The sequence below is a fragment of the Carlito syrichta genome, unplaced genomic scaffold (genome assembly GCF_000164805.1).
Source record: "Carlito syrichta isolate Samal-C Ts95f unplaced genomic scaffold, Tarsius_syrichta-2.0.1 Scaffold304700, whole genome shotgun sequence".
NCBI lineage: Eukaryota > Metazoa > Chordata > Mammalia > Primates > Tarsiidae > Carlito > Carlito syrichta.
This window is the reverse complement of record NW_007248796.1, coordinates 275,470-296,889: the sequence shown is the minus strand read 5'-3', so window position 1 is coordinate 296,889 and position 21,420 is coordinate 275,470. Positions and strand designations below refer to the sequence as shown.

Sequence of the window (21,420 nt, the reverse complement as noted above, 5' to 3'; positions counted from 1 at the left end):
AATCCCTTGCTAATGCATTTTTGAACAAGATGGAGCAGGGATCAGTGGCAAGGTAACTGCGCTTAAAATGATTTCATTCCAGTATAAAGCAAGCTATTCTGGCTTCAGGGTAAGCATTCGAGTGCTCGTGACTTCCTGATACCTGACTGCAGAGAGATTGGGAAACTGGGTCAAAAATCATTACCATCACTTCCCCTGTTGTCTTTTCTAAGTGTTCACGGGTAGCTACCTCTTGTGTGCTTTCTGGCAAAATGTATGAAGCCTGCTTTTACCCAGGCCTTTGCAAAGTGAGCGATACTATGGGCCAGGATATTGAAACCCATGCATTTTAGAGCATTTTGGATAACTTTCCATATTTAAGAATCCTTTGAAATTGTAAATATGGGAGGAGGATTGTGTTACTGCACCTCCACCCCAGGCTCAAATGCCTGACACTACACTGAAAGGGAGACAGCTGGCACCTTCCTAGAACTTGACTTGGCATTCCCTGAATAGGACCCTGAATGTACATAGGCCATCCACCCTAATCGTCCAGAATAGACCATAAGGTTAGTTCTCACTGTGAGCTTTCATTCCTGAGCACACATCTTGTTTCCAGGTTCTCAGCTACAGGGAATAAGCTGCACCCCCGGCAGATACAGAAATGTGGTTCCAAGAAAGGTGGGCTTTCCCCTCAGTTTTTCTTTTCTTTCCCAAGGCTGTAATGTTCAGGCTGTCTGCCAAGTCTTCTTTCTTCTCTCCCTAACTCCCATTTCCAATATCCCTTGATACAAGGACACAAACCTTTATTCAAATGCTTTGGGGCAGATGTGGTTTAAAATGAAGAGCTTTTAATATTTCTGAAAGGTATTCAAGTGCATAAATCATGAATTACATTATATCACCTTTGGGAATCTGGGGCACCATTCTTAATTAAATACACTGGTATATCTATAGCAAAATGTTCAAATAGTAACACCAAAAGGGATAAAGACATAAACTGTATGATGTTCATTCAGGTCAGATTTTGCTGTCAAACTTTATTTTAAAAAAAACCAACTTTAGACTTCTAATGCTTTTTAAACTTCAGAATTGGAAAAAGTTCCAGTATTAAAGAAACCTATTTCTTAATAATTCAGTTATTAGTTAAAATACTAATGAGGATTGGAGGACTCTGACTGTTTTTGCCTATTTTCCCTTTAAAATAATCTTTGCTCCTGGACTTTATTTGCTATCTTTTGGAAAATACAGAAAAATGTAAAAAAGAAAAGCAAAAAAATCACTCATAATACCTCTACTATTGAAAAAAAAAATCTGTGAAGCCCTCCTCTTCCTTTCTCCTTGCCTTCTCTCACCCCAGGTAACTATTATTTATATCTGCCAACTTTTCATTAGCTTATCTTAGTATTTCTACATGTACATAGAAACCACAGTCATGTATATATGTACTTTTTTCTTTTTTGGACAAGAATCAGATCACATTCCCCATAGGTCTGCATCTGTTGTTGTTTTCATTTAACAATGTACCCTGGGCATATTTCTAAGGCAGCACATGTAAAGCTCTTTCATTATTTATAATGGCTGCCTAGTAGTCTGTTGGGCAGATATTCTATTGTTTATGTATCCTGTTCTCCATTAAAGATATTTACGTTCTGGGTTTTTTGCTGTTACAAGCAATGTTAGAAACGTTTTAGGTAACCATGTATTGCTACTGCAGGATAGATGTCTAGAAATAGGATTTGAGGGTCATAGAGTATTTAAACCTTAACAGATTTAACCAAATTACTTGACAAAACAGTTTTTTCAATTTACAATCCACAGTGAATGAGCAAGCCCCCTGCCTTACATGCACTAGATGCTTTCACACTTTAAAATTTTTTCCGAGTATTTACTGAAATGTAGGAACACCCCAGAATATTTCATTGAAAGGATTAAAGTATATAGTCTACTGCAAGATTTTCAAAATCTAATCAGAGGACCACCTGCACCACACTCTCCTTGGTGTACTTTTTAAAATGAAAATTCCTGGTTTAAACTAGACATACTGAATCAGATGCATAGAAGGTAGAGCATAGACAGTGGTATCCTGGGGCTAGCTCATATAGGCTCACAGGAGCCAACCGGTAATTTGTAGGTATTTTGTAGTTGATTGTTAACGGTAGCCACCATTAAAAATAAAGGCAAATTTGAATACTCAAAACCCATTATTTCCCAGTTATTTTACATTTTACTATTATCTATGCTCTTGAGGATATTTACATATGTTATATCTGTGTGATGGAAATACTACAAAATGTTGTTTTACTGCGCATTTCTTCCTTTTTCAGTGATGTCTTGTTGGTAGTTTGAAATCAGCCGTGGTGGGAAAATTTACACCATGGAAATTGACAAGTACTGCAAGTCAGAGTTTGATCTATTATTTTCTTGGTTGTCTAGATCTAAGCAAATGATAGAAGCTCTGTTAGTAATGTAGATTATTGTGAATGACCAAAAAATCTGAGGAAGTATTCTTCTAGTATTCACACACTGTTATCCAGTACAGCAGAGATTTTGCTGACATCCTAAACGAGCAAATGCAGTTCCAACATATGTTTTTGTTATTTCATTTAACAAAAATACCAACATTCTTGTCTGAATTACTCACTCCCAATTTCAGTCATAGGTGCACTATAGAAAATTTCAGCAAAAACCAAGAAAATAATTCTTTGAGAGTCAATTGCATATATGGAATTCACAATAAAGAGTATTGTATATTTTGTTATTATTATTATTTTCTGAGAATAGGTCTCCCTCTGTCGCCCAGGAGGGAGGGCATTGTTGTGATCATAGCTCACTGTACCCTCAACTCCTGGGTTCAAAGTAATCTTTTTCTGTCTTGGCCTCTCAAGTAGCTAGGACTATAGACGCATGCCACCACACCCGGTTAATTCTTTATTTTTTGTAGAGATGAGGTCTCGCTGTGTCTGTCAGACTGGTCTCTAACTTCTGGCCTCATGCAGTCTTCCTGCCTTGGTCTCCCAAAATGCTGGGATTACAGGCATCAGTCACCAAGTCAGGCCTATTTTATTTTTATAAAATTGTGTGCTACACTTTTGCCACATATTTGCCATAATAAACCCATTAATATATATACACACATGTATTTTTTTCGTAGAGCCAATGTATTATCAGCACACTACTAAATTCCCTCACTGAAAATCCCTAATTGATTTTCAAGCAAACTGAACTTTGATAACTGGCACTCAAGTTTTTCTAGTAAGGATTGAAGTCACTTCTACATTTTTCCTGTACTACAGGTGTGTCAGAATAATCTCCCGGGATATGAGCAGAATAATTTACATTTACCAAAATAAGTTTAATTATAATTAAAACTCAATTCTCTTAAGAAAAAGGGAGCTTTGGAAGAAGGAAATGCATTTCATTTCTGTCTGGTTATTCTTGCACTTTATTTCACTTAGAAATTTGAAAGAGTTTATTTTTATTCTTAATTTTTTCACAAAATTTGGTATTGGAATTTTAAGATGCTTTAATAGAAGCCACTTACGATGCATATAGGATTTCCTTGGGGAGCTTCCTTCCTATCTACAGGTACACAATTGTTCCTTCCTCACACTTAATCTAATGAAGACTTTTTGAAGAATGAACCAAAATAAGTTATATCCCTCCATTTTTAACTTTTTTTAAAATATATTTTTAAGTGGAATATAATTGGTGGCAGAAACTAGAAAGGGAGAAGGCCAGGAGAGCAACTCTAATAAATAAGTAATGGCTAGAAGGTGACATTCAACCTCCATGAAATGCCATAACCTCTTAAGCCTTTTCAGATAAAGGAAAGAAGTTAAAGAAGCATGGCCTGAGAAGGCATTGTTGAAGAGGAAAGCATGACTATTATTTTTCTTTTCTTCTGAAAAGAAAAGAGTAAGACCAATAGATCTCATGTGCTGTTGGACTCGTTTGATTTTAAAGCACTTGTTTTTAAAATCTGAGACCGAGTACAGAGTTCAGGGTGACAGAATGAGAGCAGTGTGTTGAAGAGATCATCTGGCCCAACCCCTCCATTTTAAAGAAATGAAAATCGATGCTTGGAAAGGTTACGGGTCTTGCCTAAGGTAGTCCAATGCTATTAAAAAGGAAAAGAATTTAATTTGTGTTGGATTTCTAGTTTGTGACAGAGATCATGCCATAACTTTATAAAACAAGTAACGGAGCCAGTGTTTCTGGAAGTCCTTTGAGCCGTAGTTAAGAAGTGGAATGAACTCATGCACAACAGAATGAATATGAATAAAGATCAGAGCAATTTACTTCATCTTATTTTGTGCCTTTTCATTTTAATGTCTGAGGTAATCCATTTCCCTTTTCATGTAGGGATATCTCTAAATCAGGTTGCTTGATAATCCCACTGATTTCAGAAGAATGGTAATCGGATGTTCTTCATATTCCTCTCTAACCTTCATTATACACAAGCAGCTTGATGTGAGTCATGTGAGTGATTTTAGGACTATTCAGTACCTCTCAAATGATCCAAAATAAGCCTATTATCCTGCAGTATTTTTTTGCTTTTGCCAGTCTCTTCACATAAATGTGAGCTCCCAGATTCTCTGCGTCCTGCATTTCAACTTTGTTAATCATCTTCAGTACGGAAGACTAATGATCTGTATTCATCTCACTCAGTCCATGGGACACCTGTTTATTAACACCTAAATATGGGTGTTAAGTATCAGAATTACATTTTCAGTCATTTGATTATGAGACGATATGTAAACTACTGCAGTATCATTTCTTTTTTAAAGAATATATTCATAATGTCTCTTAAAATGTGGACTTGTTAAAGTAATTCAATATTGAACAATATAGTATTTCACTTAAGTGATGTCTTTGTGGGAAAGGAAAAACCTTCCTACGTGCGATTTAGTTCTTCAGATTTACATTACCCTTTTGGTTCTTCTGGGAGTTTTCTGAGAAAGCCTTGGGCTTTACATTTGTTGATCCCTTTGCAAATCATGGGGTTTTTTAAAATTACATAATTATTAACTCTTTGTTTCCAAGCTGGTCATAGCTACATAGTCATCAACTAATTAATTCCTTTTAAGTTCATAGCAAATAGCATTTCATTTTTAACCAAAGGGAGTTAAGAGGAGTAATAAAGAAGTCACTTACCCATTGGCTCACACAAAAATTCAGAACTGCAATTCTGATTCAGTGAAATGTAGTTCAGGACACTAGCAGCACTAGCTCATGTTTTTCACTCACCACTCATACTTCCATAGGTTTTGTGCCTTCACATGCTCCCCACTGCTCTCCTCATGGCCCTGACATGTTTGTTTATTATGTTTCAGGAATTCTGGGAACAGAGGGAAGTTGTTAGAGAGACATGCTAGGGTTTGCACATTCCAATACCCTTTTAGTAATAATTCCTTTTGCATTCGTTGACCATTTTACTTGTAAAATGGAAAAACTACTCTAAAGAAATACATGACCTAAAATAGCACTTGATGGAAGTCATTCAGATATAATATTTAATAATATTTGCAGAAGATTCTATTAGCAGAATAAAATCAAAGCTTCCTTAGGCCCAGAAGACAACCTACTAACCTCCCTATTTCTCCTGACAGAACATGATTGTTCTTCTCATCCAGTTTGGAAACCCTTCATCTGCTTTCCATTTCTTCTCATTATATATTAATTCTCTTTTCTATTTTTGGAAACTTCCAAAAGTCTTTCTTCTTGTCAGGCCATTTGTCTTCTCCCATGCTTTTCTAGCCCCATTTCTGTGAAGTATTTCAAGATGTTACTTTACTTAAGTTATCAATAGATTATACCTCACACTAAAGTCCCAACTGAAAGTGAAGTAACATCTGGTCAGTAACCACAGACCTTTCTACACCAACACTGTATCTTATGGTAAAGACTAGGTTAAGGTCTAAAGAAATTTTGAGAAAATTTGGTCACTGAAGGGTTTCAATATTTTTTCTTAATGTAGTAATGGTACTTAGCATTTATACTGCTTTTCCATTCATAAGTGCATTATAAATATACTTTATTAATCTTCTTGCCACATTTCAAGATAAACATATTGAATGACTGAAAATAAATGCTAAATCAAATATAATAGCTATAATGTTCAAAGTATATTCTCTAATTAATACCAAGAAATGCATGCATATATGACTATATATAAATTAGATCCTTTGGATTTATTTTTTTTCACTGAAGAACCAAAACACAAGACAGAATCATATTTTAAGTTGATAAAGATAATTGGGTTGAAAATGTAGCCACTAATTTTAGGTTGAGCTTCAAAAGACATATTCCAATTTTTGATAGTACTTTTGGCTGGGGGTAAGGGGAAATAAAAAATATTTCTTAGGAATCAAATATGATATTTAAAACATCCAACCAAAGCTCACGAAGCTATGGACATGCTAGCTAAATGTGCTTGGTTTTAGCCAAAGACAACGTCAGGAAGACAATGAGATGTTTAAATATGGTATGTACATAAATATAGAGGTTTAAAACCTAATGCCTCAGGAAGGGGACATGAGTGGGGAATTTTTGTTTCTTGATCTGGGTGCTGGTTACAATAGGCGTGTCCTTTTTTAAAATTCCTGGAGTTTCACTTTCAGATTCGTGCAATGTGAGGTATATTATTGTAGGTCAATAAAGAGTTCAGAAACCAGTCAATAGTTTTTAAGGTTCACACCACATTTTTTAAAAGTATTGTATTTACCTAGGATTGGTAGATTTTGTCCTGTAGTTTCACTTCCTTGGAAGGATGACTCTGAAGCAGGTTCATAATTCTGAGAGATGAAATAGTATAAATCATAAACGTCATTGTAGATTCTTTTTTTTTCTTGCATCATAAAAGATGGAAACAGGAAAGTACTCCGACATTAGCCGTACCATACCGTCCTCCACACACAGAGCGATTATAAAAGCAGATTGGTGAGCCTGCTTTCCTGGCTTCCATTTCATCTCTTTTGGGAATAGTACAGGCCATCATTTGTGAAACTCGTCATCTTGCAGGATGGATAAATGCATTTTCTCTTCCTTGCCACAAGGCAAATGGAAGCTGGTAATTTCTAGTCCCATAGCAGTGAACACAAAATCAAAAGAGGCTAACTCAATGCAGTGACAGCTTCAAAAAGAACTCTTTTTTGAAGATTTTTTTCCCATAGTGCAGGTTTATTTAGCACTGAAGCTCATCTGCTTACCCAGCTTTCAGCAGCCTCAGGAAAACCTCTGTATGGCATGTGTTGTGTATTCACAGTGCCTTTATTTCAGTTATATTTTGCTAACAGGCACACACTTGTCATGATAGTTTAAAGTGTTAGTGCTTTTGAATGGGGACTATTTTATCTTGATGTATCTATAACTGGGGAGTCCTGATACTTTGAAAATATGCTTTGAAGGATCCATAAATTCTTTAGGAGAAATTTGGTGACTTAGATTTTGTTTTGAAGAAACTCCAATTTAAAAACAAAACTTTAATATTGCATTTTCTGGTTAGTTTGGATATGCATCTTTTTCTGAGTACTGTTAAGTGACTTTAGGAACTGTATTTATAGTCCAGTGGTACCAAAAAACAAAGAAAGGAGCTGTGTCTTAGCTTCATTAAAACCAGGGTTCTAACAGCCTCTACCTTAATCACCACTTTAAAGGTGCTATCTCCAAATACAGTCACATTCTGAGTTATAAGGACTAGGACCTCAACATATGAATTTTGGTTAGGGGGGACACAATTCAGCCTCATAATACCTAGAATTCTATTTGCAACTTAAATAGCAATCAAAAGAGAGTCCAAATCGAAGACACTTGGAGTGTTCTAGGACATACACCTTCAGATCCATGAATGTGTTGTAAAGGAATTACTTAAGATTGTACCAGTGAAAATAAATAAAATAATGAAACAGTGGAATACAAAACGAAAAAAACATGGAGTTCTATTCAACATGCCTGTGCTCAGAGTGAACACAAAATAAGACCCAGATCTGCTATTCCCCCAGTTGGGTTCACTTCCTATATGTCTGTTGTGCATGAGTTCATCTCTCTGCAGCAGAGTTTCATTTGCACAGAAATAATAATTTTTACATAACAACATGGCCTAACTGTATAGAAATGTCTTTTTTTAAAAAATGGTCCAACTAAGACAACTGACAGCAGTCTGTTCCAATATTAAGGAAACTGGCTATGTTGGATCTCTTGGGGACCTCACTCTTCATTCTCCTAAGGGATTTTCAAAGTAATTTTAATTATATGAAATTGCCCTCAACTTTAGAAATTAATCTCCAAGTAATCTCCTACTTTTGATCACCTTGGGAGCCATGATTTAGTCTCAGCAAAGCATTCTGTCCCACTAAGGTTATTAATTTAGAACCAAGAACCATAGGTAAAGGTCAAGACAACTGAATAGTCAAATAGTTACTACAAGATCTATGTACATATATTATTGCAAAATTATTTTAATTTACTATGCTATTACTGATTCGTTTTTGTTTGTGTGTTCAAGACAGAGAGAAAGCAGAAAAGCTGGCCTTTAAATTGTTTGGAATATTCTGGAAGGGTGGAAGGGTATGATGCTCTTTAGAACTATTAGCTCCCAAATTTTCTAAAAATAAGTTTTTATTATTAAAGATGTTACTTCTTTGTCTTTCTTAAGCCTTGGCAGTGATCTCAGGCATACTTTTTAGTACCTCCTTAAGGAAAGAAGCCGTTATCCAAAAGGGTGGTTCAGAAGAGTAGGAAATGATTATGTCCTGTCCTTTGACTTCACCTACCTAGCAGACTGTAGTGAATTGAAATCCACTCTACAACTGTCTTTCCAATGGACTTTCCTAATTAGTGGGCTATTGTGTATAAGAATCATTGGTTCCCTCAGGATCAATGGTTAGCCTATCCTTTTATTGAAGCAGGAAACAACCAGGACAAGATGAGCTCTTAAAGTATAGAGGGCTATCTCTGGAGGGAAAAATAAGGAGAGAGAACAGACTTCTAAGAACTTAAGATGTAATAGGTTATTATCATGCATTATTCCACATACTTTACTACTTAGCTATGCATCCAAGCAGGAACTGCAAGCTATTATTAGAAAAGCAAGCTAAATAGTTTGGGATGGATAACCTCATATCCCATGTCTTCACCTCCCATTAAGAGAATGAAGCTTCCTGCTGAAGTGGATGTCCTTAAGTACCACCGGTTACCTATTAACTTCAGGATATTTCACAGACAAAAACCCTGGAAGTCTCTAAGAGACTTAGAGAGACTCTCTAAGAGTCTCTTGTTTTTTGTTTTTTTCTTTAGTAAATATTGTTTATTAAATATTAACATGGAAAATTAGTTTTGATACTCAGATGTGTCACCAGTTAGCTGAATTACTTTGGGCAACACACTTAATCTCTGTAGCTTCTTTCTTTTCTATCTACAAAGTATAAGATTTGAACTCTATCATCTCTGAGGATGCTTTCAATTCTGAAATTCTATACGTCTATATATTTGACAGAATACCTTGCTGTGGTTATTCTTCTCTGCCTAAGCAGAGGAAAGCAATTTCTCAAACAAGGCAAGCTGAGACCTCTTGTAGAGGAGTCATTCAGTTTCATCTTGCTTAAGATTAGATTCTGATTGAATGCTATTTTCAAGTCTCATCTGGTGTCTGGAAATACTCGTTTCTTTCATTATCAGACTACCCTTTTGAAGTCTTACCACCCAACAACTAGCACTGCAATACTGTCCTATGCTGTGATGTGCCTCTAAGGCATTATTAGACTTTGTTATTTTACGTTTCTTTTTGAAAATGATTCTTTCAACTTTTCCACTGTAAGTGTCTTCACTATTACAAAAGCTTCTAGTATATACATATGATATTATAATGGAATATACTGACATAATGAGATATGTCATTGTTATCTCATAACTGTCTAGTGAATGAAGATTCATGTCCATGTCTTGAAGTCCATTAGGCTAAAATGTGTCTTATTGCAAGATAGCAGCAATCAAAAAACCTTCTTTAACAGGGATGTCTTGGGTTCAATTCTCTGTAAATACAGAGCATTAGTAGCTAAAGGTCAGGTATTCACCAGTGTGCCTTAGAGAGTGAACTTAGAGTCCAACTCAACGAAAGAGAGAGCAGTTTACTTCAGAATAAGAAAACTGAAGTAATAATAAATGAATCTACCTGAAAAGAAGGACTGTCAGAACTTTTGTATGATAAAGGTTGTACAGAATAAATGAATATAAATTGGAACAGCAATTTCGAGATCAACATAAAATGACCTTGCTGTCTTTTCTACAAACATAGGATCCTGTTGAACTGACTTCTAGCCCAGAACTCAGAAAAAATCAGGTTGTCTTGGGGCTGGTCAAAGGGACTTTCATGAATAAAAGTCATGGAAAGACCTTGAAATATTATCAACTTCTTCACGGTCCCATGGCCCCTAATTCAAGAATTTCATTTTAGCCAGTCTATGGTATTTATCTTACAAAAATTTCTTTACTTTATGTATGATTCTTTTCTGTATCTACCTAGTTCAGATGCTTTTGAGAATATATGTTTTGTGCAATATATTTTACATGCCAAATTTCAATTCTATTCCCCTGTTTTTAACCATTTTACTCTTAATGTTTCCATGTTCTCCCTCTCTTGTCCTGTGTTATTACTTAGGGAAATCTGATCTGCTTCAGTTTCTTTCATTAAAGAAATTCCAGACTCATAACTGTGGAAGTATATTTCTTTAAAATATAATATTCACATACTGAAATTTTTTGGAATATACCAATAGAGAGAGTGGTAATAACTAACATTAAAAATTTTTTTCCTATTCTCTAAATAGAGTGCTAAGTTCCTTAAGTTATCTCATTTGTAGACGACTTAGAATGTCTTGCTGGTATAAATATTGATCACCAGTACTAACCTAACAAGTATTAAATAACCTTCTAAATTTCACTTACTTTAGACAAGGGTACTCAGTGAGGACCTAGCTGAAAACTTACATTTTCTTGTAAGGCATTATACTATAGTCAAATATTTGCCTACAATTAAAATATACAGGTGACTTCACATTTCTGCCTAACAAATTTTACATGAAATAGAAATGTACAATATTTATATTGCAGTATAAGTCAGAGGAATGAATCATTTGCTTCCTTTCCTGCCTTTCATCTGAACAAATTCAGTCCTGTAATTTCAGACCATTTTGGTTTTTTGACTCCTTACTGTTTTCATATTTCTTTAAGTGATGGGATTCTGTTTTCATGATCTTCTGCCCTGAGTTATCTTTTCCCTCTCTCCCCTCTCTTCTCTTTACTTTTATTCTAGTCAAAAAATAGGTGTTTCCAGCCAGTTTGCACAGCCAAGATATGGTTATAATATTCTGAGTCCATGTTCTGTACATTTCTTAACTCTCTTAGTTCTGATTTTATTTTTTCATATTATGTGATAAAATATTAGTAGAAGCATCAATGTATTTCTTTATTGTAATAAGCCTTTTAAGTGTCATTCGTTTTTATGATGTGCATGTCAGAGACAGATTTCATATATAGTCTAGTGAATTGAAATGAATTAATTCTTATGAGGTTTCATATCCTGTGGCCCAAGCACTGCATTACAACAGAAGGGCAGGCAAAGTCAGAGCACACTGCAAATCATCAGCAAAATATGCAAAACTAGCTGAAGTTTCTGGGTTCACTAGAAGTAAGATCAGCATAGAGGTTATGGAAATAATAATGCATCACTGTGGCAAGGACCATGTTGGAGTTAGAAGGTCATAATCCTTGCGCCAAACACTGAGGTGGAAATATGCTTCTCACCAAAGCTGCTGCCTGCTATAGGAGCAGCTGTAGACCCAGGAGTCCTCATGGCCCCCTAGACCACCTTGTTTGAAGAAGTCCAAGTTGCTCCCGCTGGGACTTCTCACTGTAGGCAAGCATATGTGTTTTTCAGGTCAAACTGTAGAAAGCTGTGCTTCAGAATCTTCTACAATAATAAAATTTGGTTTTGATAGAATGAATATCTGAATAGCAATCGACTTTGATAATGCCTAAAATGTGTGAAAACCTAAATTATGGGCTACTTTGGTTTTTGAAAAGTAGAAAATCCAGTTGTTTAATGCAGCATGGAACAAACCATTCAGTGCAGCAACTTTTCTGGATGTTTCAGCAACATAGATAATGCATGGAGAGCAGCAGCAGCTCTGTTCTATAGGCTCAGGCCTAGCATCTAGCATGTCTGCAGGAAAGCTGATAACTGGTCGTTTTGATGAGTCAAGAAATACCACAGATTGTGTGAAATGATAGTTTTGTTTTTGTTATTAAGTTACATTGGTGATTGAAGGAATGACTGAATATAAAAGCACTCTGTAAACCATAAAGCACCATACAAATGAAACATAATTTGTTTTTTTTAAATATGGAGTTATAATCATTTAAAATGCAAAAGGTTAAAATTTATTTTCACATTTTCATGTTTAAGATGTGTGTTTCTATGTATGTTTTCAGATAATCACAAGGACTGTTCTGGTGTGTCCTTACACCTCACACGTCTGCCGTAAGTACTTCCAGTTTTTTCTAAAGGAATAACAACTTTAAAATCTCTGAGAACTTAAAAGTGGAAAGTTCACTGTGTTTGTCATCTGTGGCTAAAAAAAAAAATAACCTAAATTTGCTGGCTTAAAACAATAACTATTATCTCAGTTTCCTGTGGGACAATAATCTGGGCATCACTTAGCTGGGTCCTCGGGCCAGTAGTCTCACAGAGTCTGCAGGTGGAATCTTGACTGGGGCTTCCGTCATCTCAAGGCTCGACCGGGGAGAGGCTACTTCCAAGATTACTCACATGGTTGGTGATAGGATTCAGTTATTTGCTGGCTGTGGGCTGCAGGACACCCTCATTTCCTTGCCATGTGGGCTGTAAAAAGAGCAGCTCACAATATGGCAACTGATTTTCATCACAGAAAGTAAGCAAAAAGGCAAGAGAGGACATACATGCAAGATGGAAGCCAGAGTCTTTTTATATTCTAATCCTAGAAGAGACATATCATTACTTTGCTGTATTCTGTTTGTTAAGATAAATTACTACACTTATTTTGTCCCATACTCAAGGGGAAGGGATTAGACCAGGGCACGAATGTCACAGAGAGGAATCATGAGAGCTGTATTAGTTAGGGATCTCCAAAGAAACCTGAACCAATAGGATATTCAGAGAGAGAGAGAGAGAGATTTATCATAAGGGATTGGGCTCACACTATAGTGGAGACTGACAAGTGCAAAATCTATAGGGCCAACTAAAAATTCAGGGAAGTGTTGATGTTGCATTCTTGGGCCTGAAGGCAATTTGTAGGCAGGACTTTCTTTTCTCTGAAGACCATTAATGGATTGGATGAGGCCCACCGACATTATGGAGAATAATTTGCTTTACTCAAAGTCTGATTTAAATGTTAATCACATCTAAAAAAAATCACATCTACCCAGCAATATCTGGGTAGACTGGTGTCTGACCAGCCAGGTGCCATAGCCTAGCCAGTTGACATATAAAATTAGCTATCACAGGAACCTTTTAGAGTTTGTCTTCACAAGAAGAGAAGTAACTTTTAAGAAAACAAACATTCTACCTCTTATTCTATGTGATTTCATTTTAATTTTCACAAGAATCACATTTTATAAACCTGTGTTAAGATAAATTCTATTTTTCCAGTAGTTTTGACTCTTTTCAGATAATTGAGAAAATATTGTATTTTTTTCTGCAGACAGCCTTTAATTGCTGGCATGTACCTTATGATGTCTGTTGACACTGTTATACCAGCAGGAGAGAAAGGTGAGTCATGATTTTTTAGCATTTGTCACTACTTCATTCTTCATTACCTAATCTGTAGAAATGGACGTATAGTATATTTTTTGTAAACCTTAAAATTTACTTTTGAAATTTAAATAGCTTTGAGTTCCTGGAAAATAAACCAAAGTCTTTATTTTCCCTGCATTTTTTTTTAATTTTAGATTAGAAAATGTAGTTTATTTAGAAAGTAAATGAGCAAGTGGGGATTCACTTCCCCAAGGTAGGGAAGGGAGCCAAAGCCAAGAAACACGGCGATGGCCATAGCTCAGAGAGCACATGGCTGCATCATAGTCTAGTAAGGCATTGCCTGCAATGGCCTGGCAATGAGTTTTCCTTGCATTCAAGATAGATTTTTGTGCTATTCCACACCAGTGGTTTATTAATTTTCTATTCTTTATTAAGATGCTGAGAATGGAGCCCCATAGGTTGGTAGTGGGTTATATAAGTTAAATCATAAATCTTGAGTATTTTGAAAATCAGTCATCTATTCTTGAGGTACAAAAGACCCATGGCCTAATGTGCAGTGGATAAACTACTGCATAGAAAGGTTTAAAATTAAGATGCTAGTAAATTCAACACCAACTGTCTTTGAACTTGGATCTTACTAGGGCTTATTTCCTTACTTGCAAAATGGGCATAATAGTAGCTAATTCTCCCAAGCTAACAAAAAACTATGAGAATAAGTATAATATTTATCAGTGTTTCTTAAGATCCTCTAATGAAAGTGTCATATTAAATATTGTACTTTGTTTTGACTGGGAATCTTTTAAAGTTAATAACCAGTGTGGTCTCTTTGTTATTGTCTGTCACCTATTATAAAAGAACTTTTTATTGAATAGTTACTACTTGTTAAACTGTAAGGAATGGAAAGTATATGAAATGGTTCCTTCTCAGCAGGAATTACCAATCCTAGTGATCTTAGGTGTTTGCATTCAATTTTTCAAAAATTATTTTCTTCCAAAAACAAAAACCATTTTTTATGCTTTTTCAACTGGTTAAATTTCAAGATGGAGGAAACAAATTAAGCCTATATTTTCATTGACAAGGTGTCTTTATTTGATCCTAGTCATTTTGTTTATGAGTAACATGAAAATATGAGGCGAGAGGGTTTTTAACTCATGTTATTAAAGAAACTGGCATAGAAAAAAATCCTTAAGGTATACAGAGCATGTGAGTGCATATTTACTTCATAAGAAAACCTCAGTGCCTAGCATCTTGTGACAACCTGATGAATACTTTTAGACAAGAATAGAAGCCCAAACTTCACCATCAAGCTATATGCCTATGTAACAAGGCTGCACATGTGCCCCTTGAATCTAATATCTAAAAATTGTAGAAAAGAATAATGTCATTTACCGGTTGAATAGTGACTTTTTTCTGTTTTCATTTCTTACAGTGGTGAATTCTGACATTTCATGCCATTATAAAAATTATCCAATGCATATCTTTGCCTACAGAGTTCACACTCACCATTTAGGTAAGAGCTTTAAACTGCATGTTACATTATAAATATTTTTATTGTACCTGCTAGTGCTATAAGCAAAATGTAAATTATATTTGACTTTAAGTCTGTTTCAACAAAGGGGATTTTACACAGTACCTTGAAATTGTCTTATGCTGTTTCATCATACTGTTTTCTTAAGATACTCAGTATTTGGGTTTCTGAAAATATTCAGATTTTATTTTAAAACAGGAAAGTAAATATTTCTTTTATTTTCCTAATAACATTATATCATTATAATTTGGGTTTATTACAGGTAAGGTAGTAAGTGGATACAGAGTACGAAGTGGACAGTGGACACTGATTGGACGGCAGAGTCCCCAGCTGCCACAGGTGTGGAGAATCTAATTTAATTTTGAGAGAAAAAAATATCAACCAGCAGAAAGTAATTTTTGAAAACTCTGTTACAACCCTTGTGTATTCCTCTAGGATCTAAAAATCTCTAAATCTGTCTTTACTGTATGTTTAAGCTATATAACTTCTTTTTTACAACTTCAACACCTCCATATAATCTAAACATATTGGTGAAATCTTTTCTTTCCCATTATTTAATCAAAGGCAATATTTCAGATAGCTCTTCTGGTATTACATGTTTTCTGACTTTTATTGAATGTATTTGTTAAGAGTATTTGTTTATTTCAAAGTTTGGTATCCTTGTTATAAAGTAGAAGTGATTAAAGGTGAACTTTTTTATCCAGTGGTTATCTCACTGTGTGTGTGTGTGTGTGTGTGTGTGTGTGTGTGTGTGTGTGTGTGTCTGTCTACTGTCTGTATTCATCATCTCTATCCAGAGTGGGGCCGAGCTTCACATAATTAAAGCATGTGGTTCTGCGATTTGTTGATAATTGTAGTAGATCATTGTGTATGTATTTTTGGCAGGCTTTCTACCCCGTGGAACATCCAGTAGATGTTAGTTTTGGTGACATTCTGGCTGCAAGATGTGTATTCACTGGTGAAGGAAGGACAGAAGCCACACACATTGGGTATGATTCTGCACATTCCACTGTTTTAAGAAATTTTACTGGGACAAGGCATGATTATGGGTGACAGCTATCTTTGTGGATGAATTACACATTTTTTATCCTGTCATGGATCATTACAAACTGTAGTGTTTTATCATTTCAAAACTGATTAATTCAGACAAACACCAGAACATGTGCTCATTTTTTCTTTCTTTTTTTCTCCCCACCATTTGGCTATTGAATGATAGTCATTTCTTATGCTTTCTTTTCCCCTACTTCTTCAAGGCTCTCAGCTTCACACCTCTAAATATTACCCTTACTGCAAGCATGTATATTACTTCTTCAGACTCATCTTAATAAAGAAAATATAATGATTGTGAAATTTTTTCTCTCAAGTGTCCTTTTGCCCTGTGTTCAAATTTAGATATATATGTGGTTTGTGCATTTGATGGTGCCCATTAAATACTCACAACTGTGATTTTTTTTCAGCCTGTTAAAGCTTCTGTGTATTCAGTAATTTCCAGTTGTTTTAGTCTACTAAATGAGGATAATAATATGCCACACTTTTCCAAAAGGAAAATGTCAAGGCTTTTAAATAATTTTCGAAATACCAAGCCTCCTTGTAATAATTATATTTTATAACACTGAGCAAAATTTTCAAAGCACTCTGATCTCTTTCAAAAAAGCTTACCTAAATGAAAAATGAAAGGTAAAGTTTCTTATCATGCTTTGTGTTAGAAAAGAATCAAGGAGCCTTCTTTTCATGTTCAACTAGGTTTTAAAATATTTACTGATGCCACCTGGAATCTAGAGTTTTCAACCATTTATCTCTTAATCAAAGAGAAGTTACAGAAAGTAAGCATCAGAAAATGTGTGTTAGATGCACTGTGGATGATTCCTATGATAACAGTTGGCTGTAAGGGGAGAGGGCAAAGGTACTGATGCAGGTTTTAAAAAGTGGGCATTTGATATAGTGGAATAGAATTTTATATGTCACTTGAAAAGGGTTTTCATAGAAATAAGCAACCATTTTAACACTAAAGATAGAACCAATAGGAAAGTATTAAAATTAGAAATTCCTAAACTTTGCTTTTAAATAAATTTGGGAAAGAGACTTAAGAAAAGGAATAAAATTATTGAATTACAGGAAATGATGATGGTAATAAAAGGGGTGGCAAAATAGATGTAACTCAATTTGAAGGAGTCTGACCGTTCACTTCCTAACAATCTTTAAATACATGAGGTAATATGAGTCAGAGGGTATTGATCAGCTGTTATCCATTTTATGTCTGTGCACAGCCACAGGAACTTTACATAAGAGCCCTTGGTTATTTTATTAACCTTTGAAGTAAGTAAACAAACAAAACAGGTAAAAAAAAAAAGTCCCTTTCAACACGTTGCATGTGTTGGTTTTAAGTGTGGAAAAAGTAGAATTTTTTTTGCCTAAAAGGTTCTTTACAGTTTGGGAGAGTTTGTTTGGCCAAAATCTACTCTCTGAATTGCCAGGTAATAACTGCCGTAGAAATTAATGACTTGTTATAGTACTGGAATGGGAGGCCAAAGTGATCTCTGGAGGCCTCTTTCAGTTTCATGAGTCTAGAATAATTCTTGTCTTTTTTTTTTAATGTGCATTTTGCTTTAAAATAATACCCTAAAATGACTATACTAATTTATCCCTTCCCAAATCTCATGTGGACTAAAGGAAATACCATTTGGTAATATAAATGAAATAGAAAGGAATTGTAGGGAATTAAGTTATTGGGTGAGTCCATATTCCAGAGCTTTAATTTATACTACAGAAGCAATTTTTTCCCAATAGAATGACAAACTAATAAGACAAAATTGAATAAATTTAAATACGAATAAAAATCCTTGTAATAATGTATAATATTCCTATAGCACTTAATATGCTTTTTATTTTCAGAAAAATAGCAACAATACATCTCTGTTTTGTAAAACAATAGGTAAAACCTCCAGAGAGTATTACAGGATCACAGGTTGAAAATTTAACCAGTGAGAAAAAACTAGTATTTTTCATGATGTCTGTTAAATATTAACTTTGTAAATCTCTCCTCACTCCTCTCTCTTCCCACCTACTTCCAACCCACATACACAAATGTACCACTGGACACAGATTTGAAGCACACTTAGTTATAAATCATACTTATCCAAGGATAGACTGGGGCCAGTAAGTCCCTTCTCTATGTAGTGGAAAGACTATTGACTTCAAGTTTTAAATCTTCCTAATCTTCCTGTTCTGAAGCCACATGTACTCTAGGTTTTACAGAAAAACTGTTGATAGTGACCTACTACGAAGATTTTCAGTTGAGTGATTCTTCTACTAAAACTAAACTTAACTCAGTTAAGTTAGAAATTTATAATCAGAGAAACCTTTGCTTAGGTAGAACAATCATAGATAACTAATAAAAACACTTAAAAATAGACTAATTTTCCCATATCAGGGATTTATTTCAAAATATCACCACAAAAAATAGGTAGATTTGGCCAGGCGCAGTGGCTCAAACTTATAATCCCAGCACTTTGGGAGTTGGAAGCGAGAGGACTGCGTGAGCCCATGGGTTCAAGACTAGCCTGGGCAACATGGCAAGACATCATCTCTGCAATAAATCAAAAAATTAGCCAGGCATGGTGGCACACGCCTGTAATTCCAGCCACTTGGAAAGCTGAGGTGGAAGGATCATCTGAGCCCAGCAGGTCGAGGTTGTGGTGGCCATGAGAGCATGTCGCTGCACTCCAGCCTGGGGACAGAGTAAGACTCTAACAGGAAGGAAGGGAGGGAGGGAGGGAGGAAAGAAAGAGAGAAGGAAGGAAAGAGAAGGAAGGAAGAAGGAAAGGTAGATTTAACAACGTAAGTGTTCATAAATGGCCACTCAAAGAAAATGCGTTCCCGTGGGTTCGAGACCCGCCTGGGCAGCGAGACCTCATCTCTACAATAAATCAAAAAATCAGCCGGGCGTGGCAGCGCGCGCCTGTAATTCCGGCTACTCGGAAGGCTGAGGCGGAAGGATCGCCGGAGCCCAGCAGGTCGAGGCTGCGGTGGCCGGGAGCGGCCACTGCACTCCAGTCTGGGCGACAGAGGGAGACGCCAACTCAAAAAAAAGAATACAAAAAAGTTGAAGTTATAGAAGCAGAGAGTACAATGATGGTTATTGGGAGGTGGGAGGCAGGGGATGGGAATTGTTGATCAAAGGGTACGTTTCCGACAGAAGAAATAAGTTTTGAGATTTATTGCACTGAAAGGTAACTATAGTCAATAATGTATTTTACAAAATAACTAAGTCAATTTTAAATATCTGATTATAAAAAAGAATAGATAAGCAGAATGATGGATATGTTAATTAGCTTGATTTAATCATTCCACATTGAATACATATATCAAAATATCTCATTGTACCTTATAAATGTATATAATTGTGATTTATAAATCAAAAATATTAATTTAATTTTTAAAAAATAAATGGATTTAAGATAAGGTATATTAATATACTTAATAGTAAAAATGTTTATCCAGGTATTTTTTTAAATAGTAAATATGAATAATATATCCTAAATAAAGTTGCACCAAAGTATATACTGACAACATAGTACTAATTAATCTATGAAGAAGCATTATTTTGTGCCTGGCTGCATTACATATTTTGTATTCAACATGATACTTTCCTAAATTCATTTCAAATGTTTAGTCAAGTTTAAACAAAAAAAAGAATTTAATTAAGTCAGCCAATTAAGCTAATTAAGTCAACTAATCAGCCTAAAAGTTTATATGCTATAATTTAAAATTAATTCTTGAGAATAGTTAGATAATATTTACCAAATTGGCCAATTTTGTTGGTCACATTTTTCATTTGGAATAAGTCATTTCATTAGAATATGCATATTCATAGATGCTAACACAGCATTTCTATCAGCATTTTAAAGTGTGTTACCTCCAAAGCTAAAGTTATATGATAAAAACTTCTTAATGTATACATTTAAAAGCACCATGAAACCTGTTTAAGAAATGATTAAAAATTTTATAAAATGATTCATTTAAATTTTTTGTATTTCTTTCCAGAATTAGTATTACACCATTTTGGTGAATTTCAAGCCTAACATCTGTTGACTATAAAGGGCACCGGGTATGGGTGGAGGAATCATGAAGCTGTTGGAGTATCTGCAATATAGACATGGTATACAAAGATATTTGGAATTTTTAACTGATACATTTCAAAATACTTGGTACTTTCATAAATCTTTGTTACATGTCTTTCTAATATAAAATATTTTAATAAAAGCCCTTATAGGATCTACATAAACGGTTATATGAGCAAATGTAGATATAAAACACATAGATAAACATTTTTATCAATGTTACAGATCAGTTGAGTACATAAAACTATCCTGCCTCATTATTCAACAAAATAATATATTAGGGCTAACATACTTGTGTCATAAGCTGTAAACATTTATTAAGCAAGATTATTCATTCTTCCTTCATTCAGCAAGTACTTATTGAGGGCTTTCTATTTTCAGGCTCACACAGTATGTCAGACTTAAGGCAATTTATCTTACGTATGTCAATATAAAAGAGGAAGTTATTACATAAACACTTTATTATGCAAGAGGATGAAATAAATGCACTACTGTAATTTTAGAACACAGTTGATGCCAGCAGTCACCATTTTGGGGAATCACACTGGCACTGGGGAATATTTAGAGGATCATTCAGTGGAGCCAGTACAGCAAGTAAACACAACCTTCCTTCCCACCTTCTGACATTAATAATTATTCAGATTAGTGGAGTTGAATTACATATGTTGACGTCTATGGAAATTAAGCATAGATGTGTCAGAATCCTCCCTTAGAAGTACAGAAAGCAATTTGTCCAGTTTAAACTAAGGTTTTGGTTTGTGAGTACAAGATGAATGGCTGTGGAATAAAATAGGCAATCCGTGATGCTACTACCAAGGGTGATTTGAATCCTAACATTTTTAGCATTTGATAGTTTCTTTTTTCAGATAGGAGCTCAGAGTTACCTTGACTACAAGTCTATTTATAGAAGGAAAGGAATAAAGTATGACTCTTTTCTTTTCTTTTTTTTTTCTGAGTTGGAGTCTCACTCGGTCGCCCAGACTGGAGGGCAGTGGCCGCTCCCG

General features: G+C 35.0%; 1 protein-coding gene across 10 annotated transcripts in view; it reads left to right on the top strand.

The window, feature by feature from the left end:
• PAM (peptidylglycine alpha-amidating monooxygenase) overlaps positions 1–21,420 on the top strand; it is a 167,500-nt gene that overhangs the window by 73,446 nt on the left and 72,634 nt on the right. For all 10 annotated transcript variants that reach the window (XM_021713729.1, XM_008060684.2, XM_021713728.1 and 7 more), the window contains 5 exons: positions 12,469–12,517; positions 13,716–13,783; positions 15,198–15,278; positions 15,559–15,635; positions 16,182–16,285. In XM_021713729.1, coding sequence (XP_021569404.1) covers positions 12,469–12,517; positions 13,716–13,783; positions 15,198–15,278; positions 15,559–15,635; positions 16,182–16,285 — 379 coding nt within the window. The remainder of the gene's footprint in view (positions 1–12,468; positions 12,518–13,715; positions 13,784–15,197; positions 15,279–15,558; positions 15,636–16,181; positions 16,286–21,420) is intronic.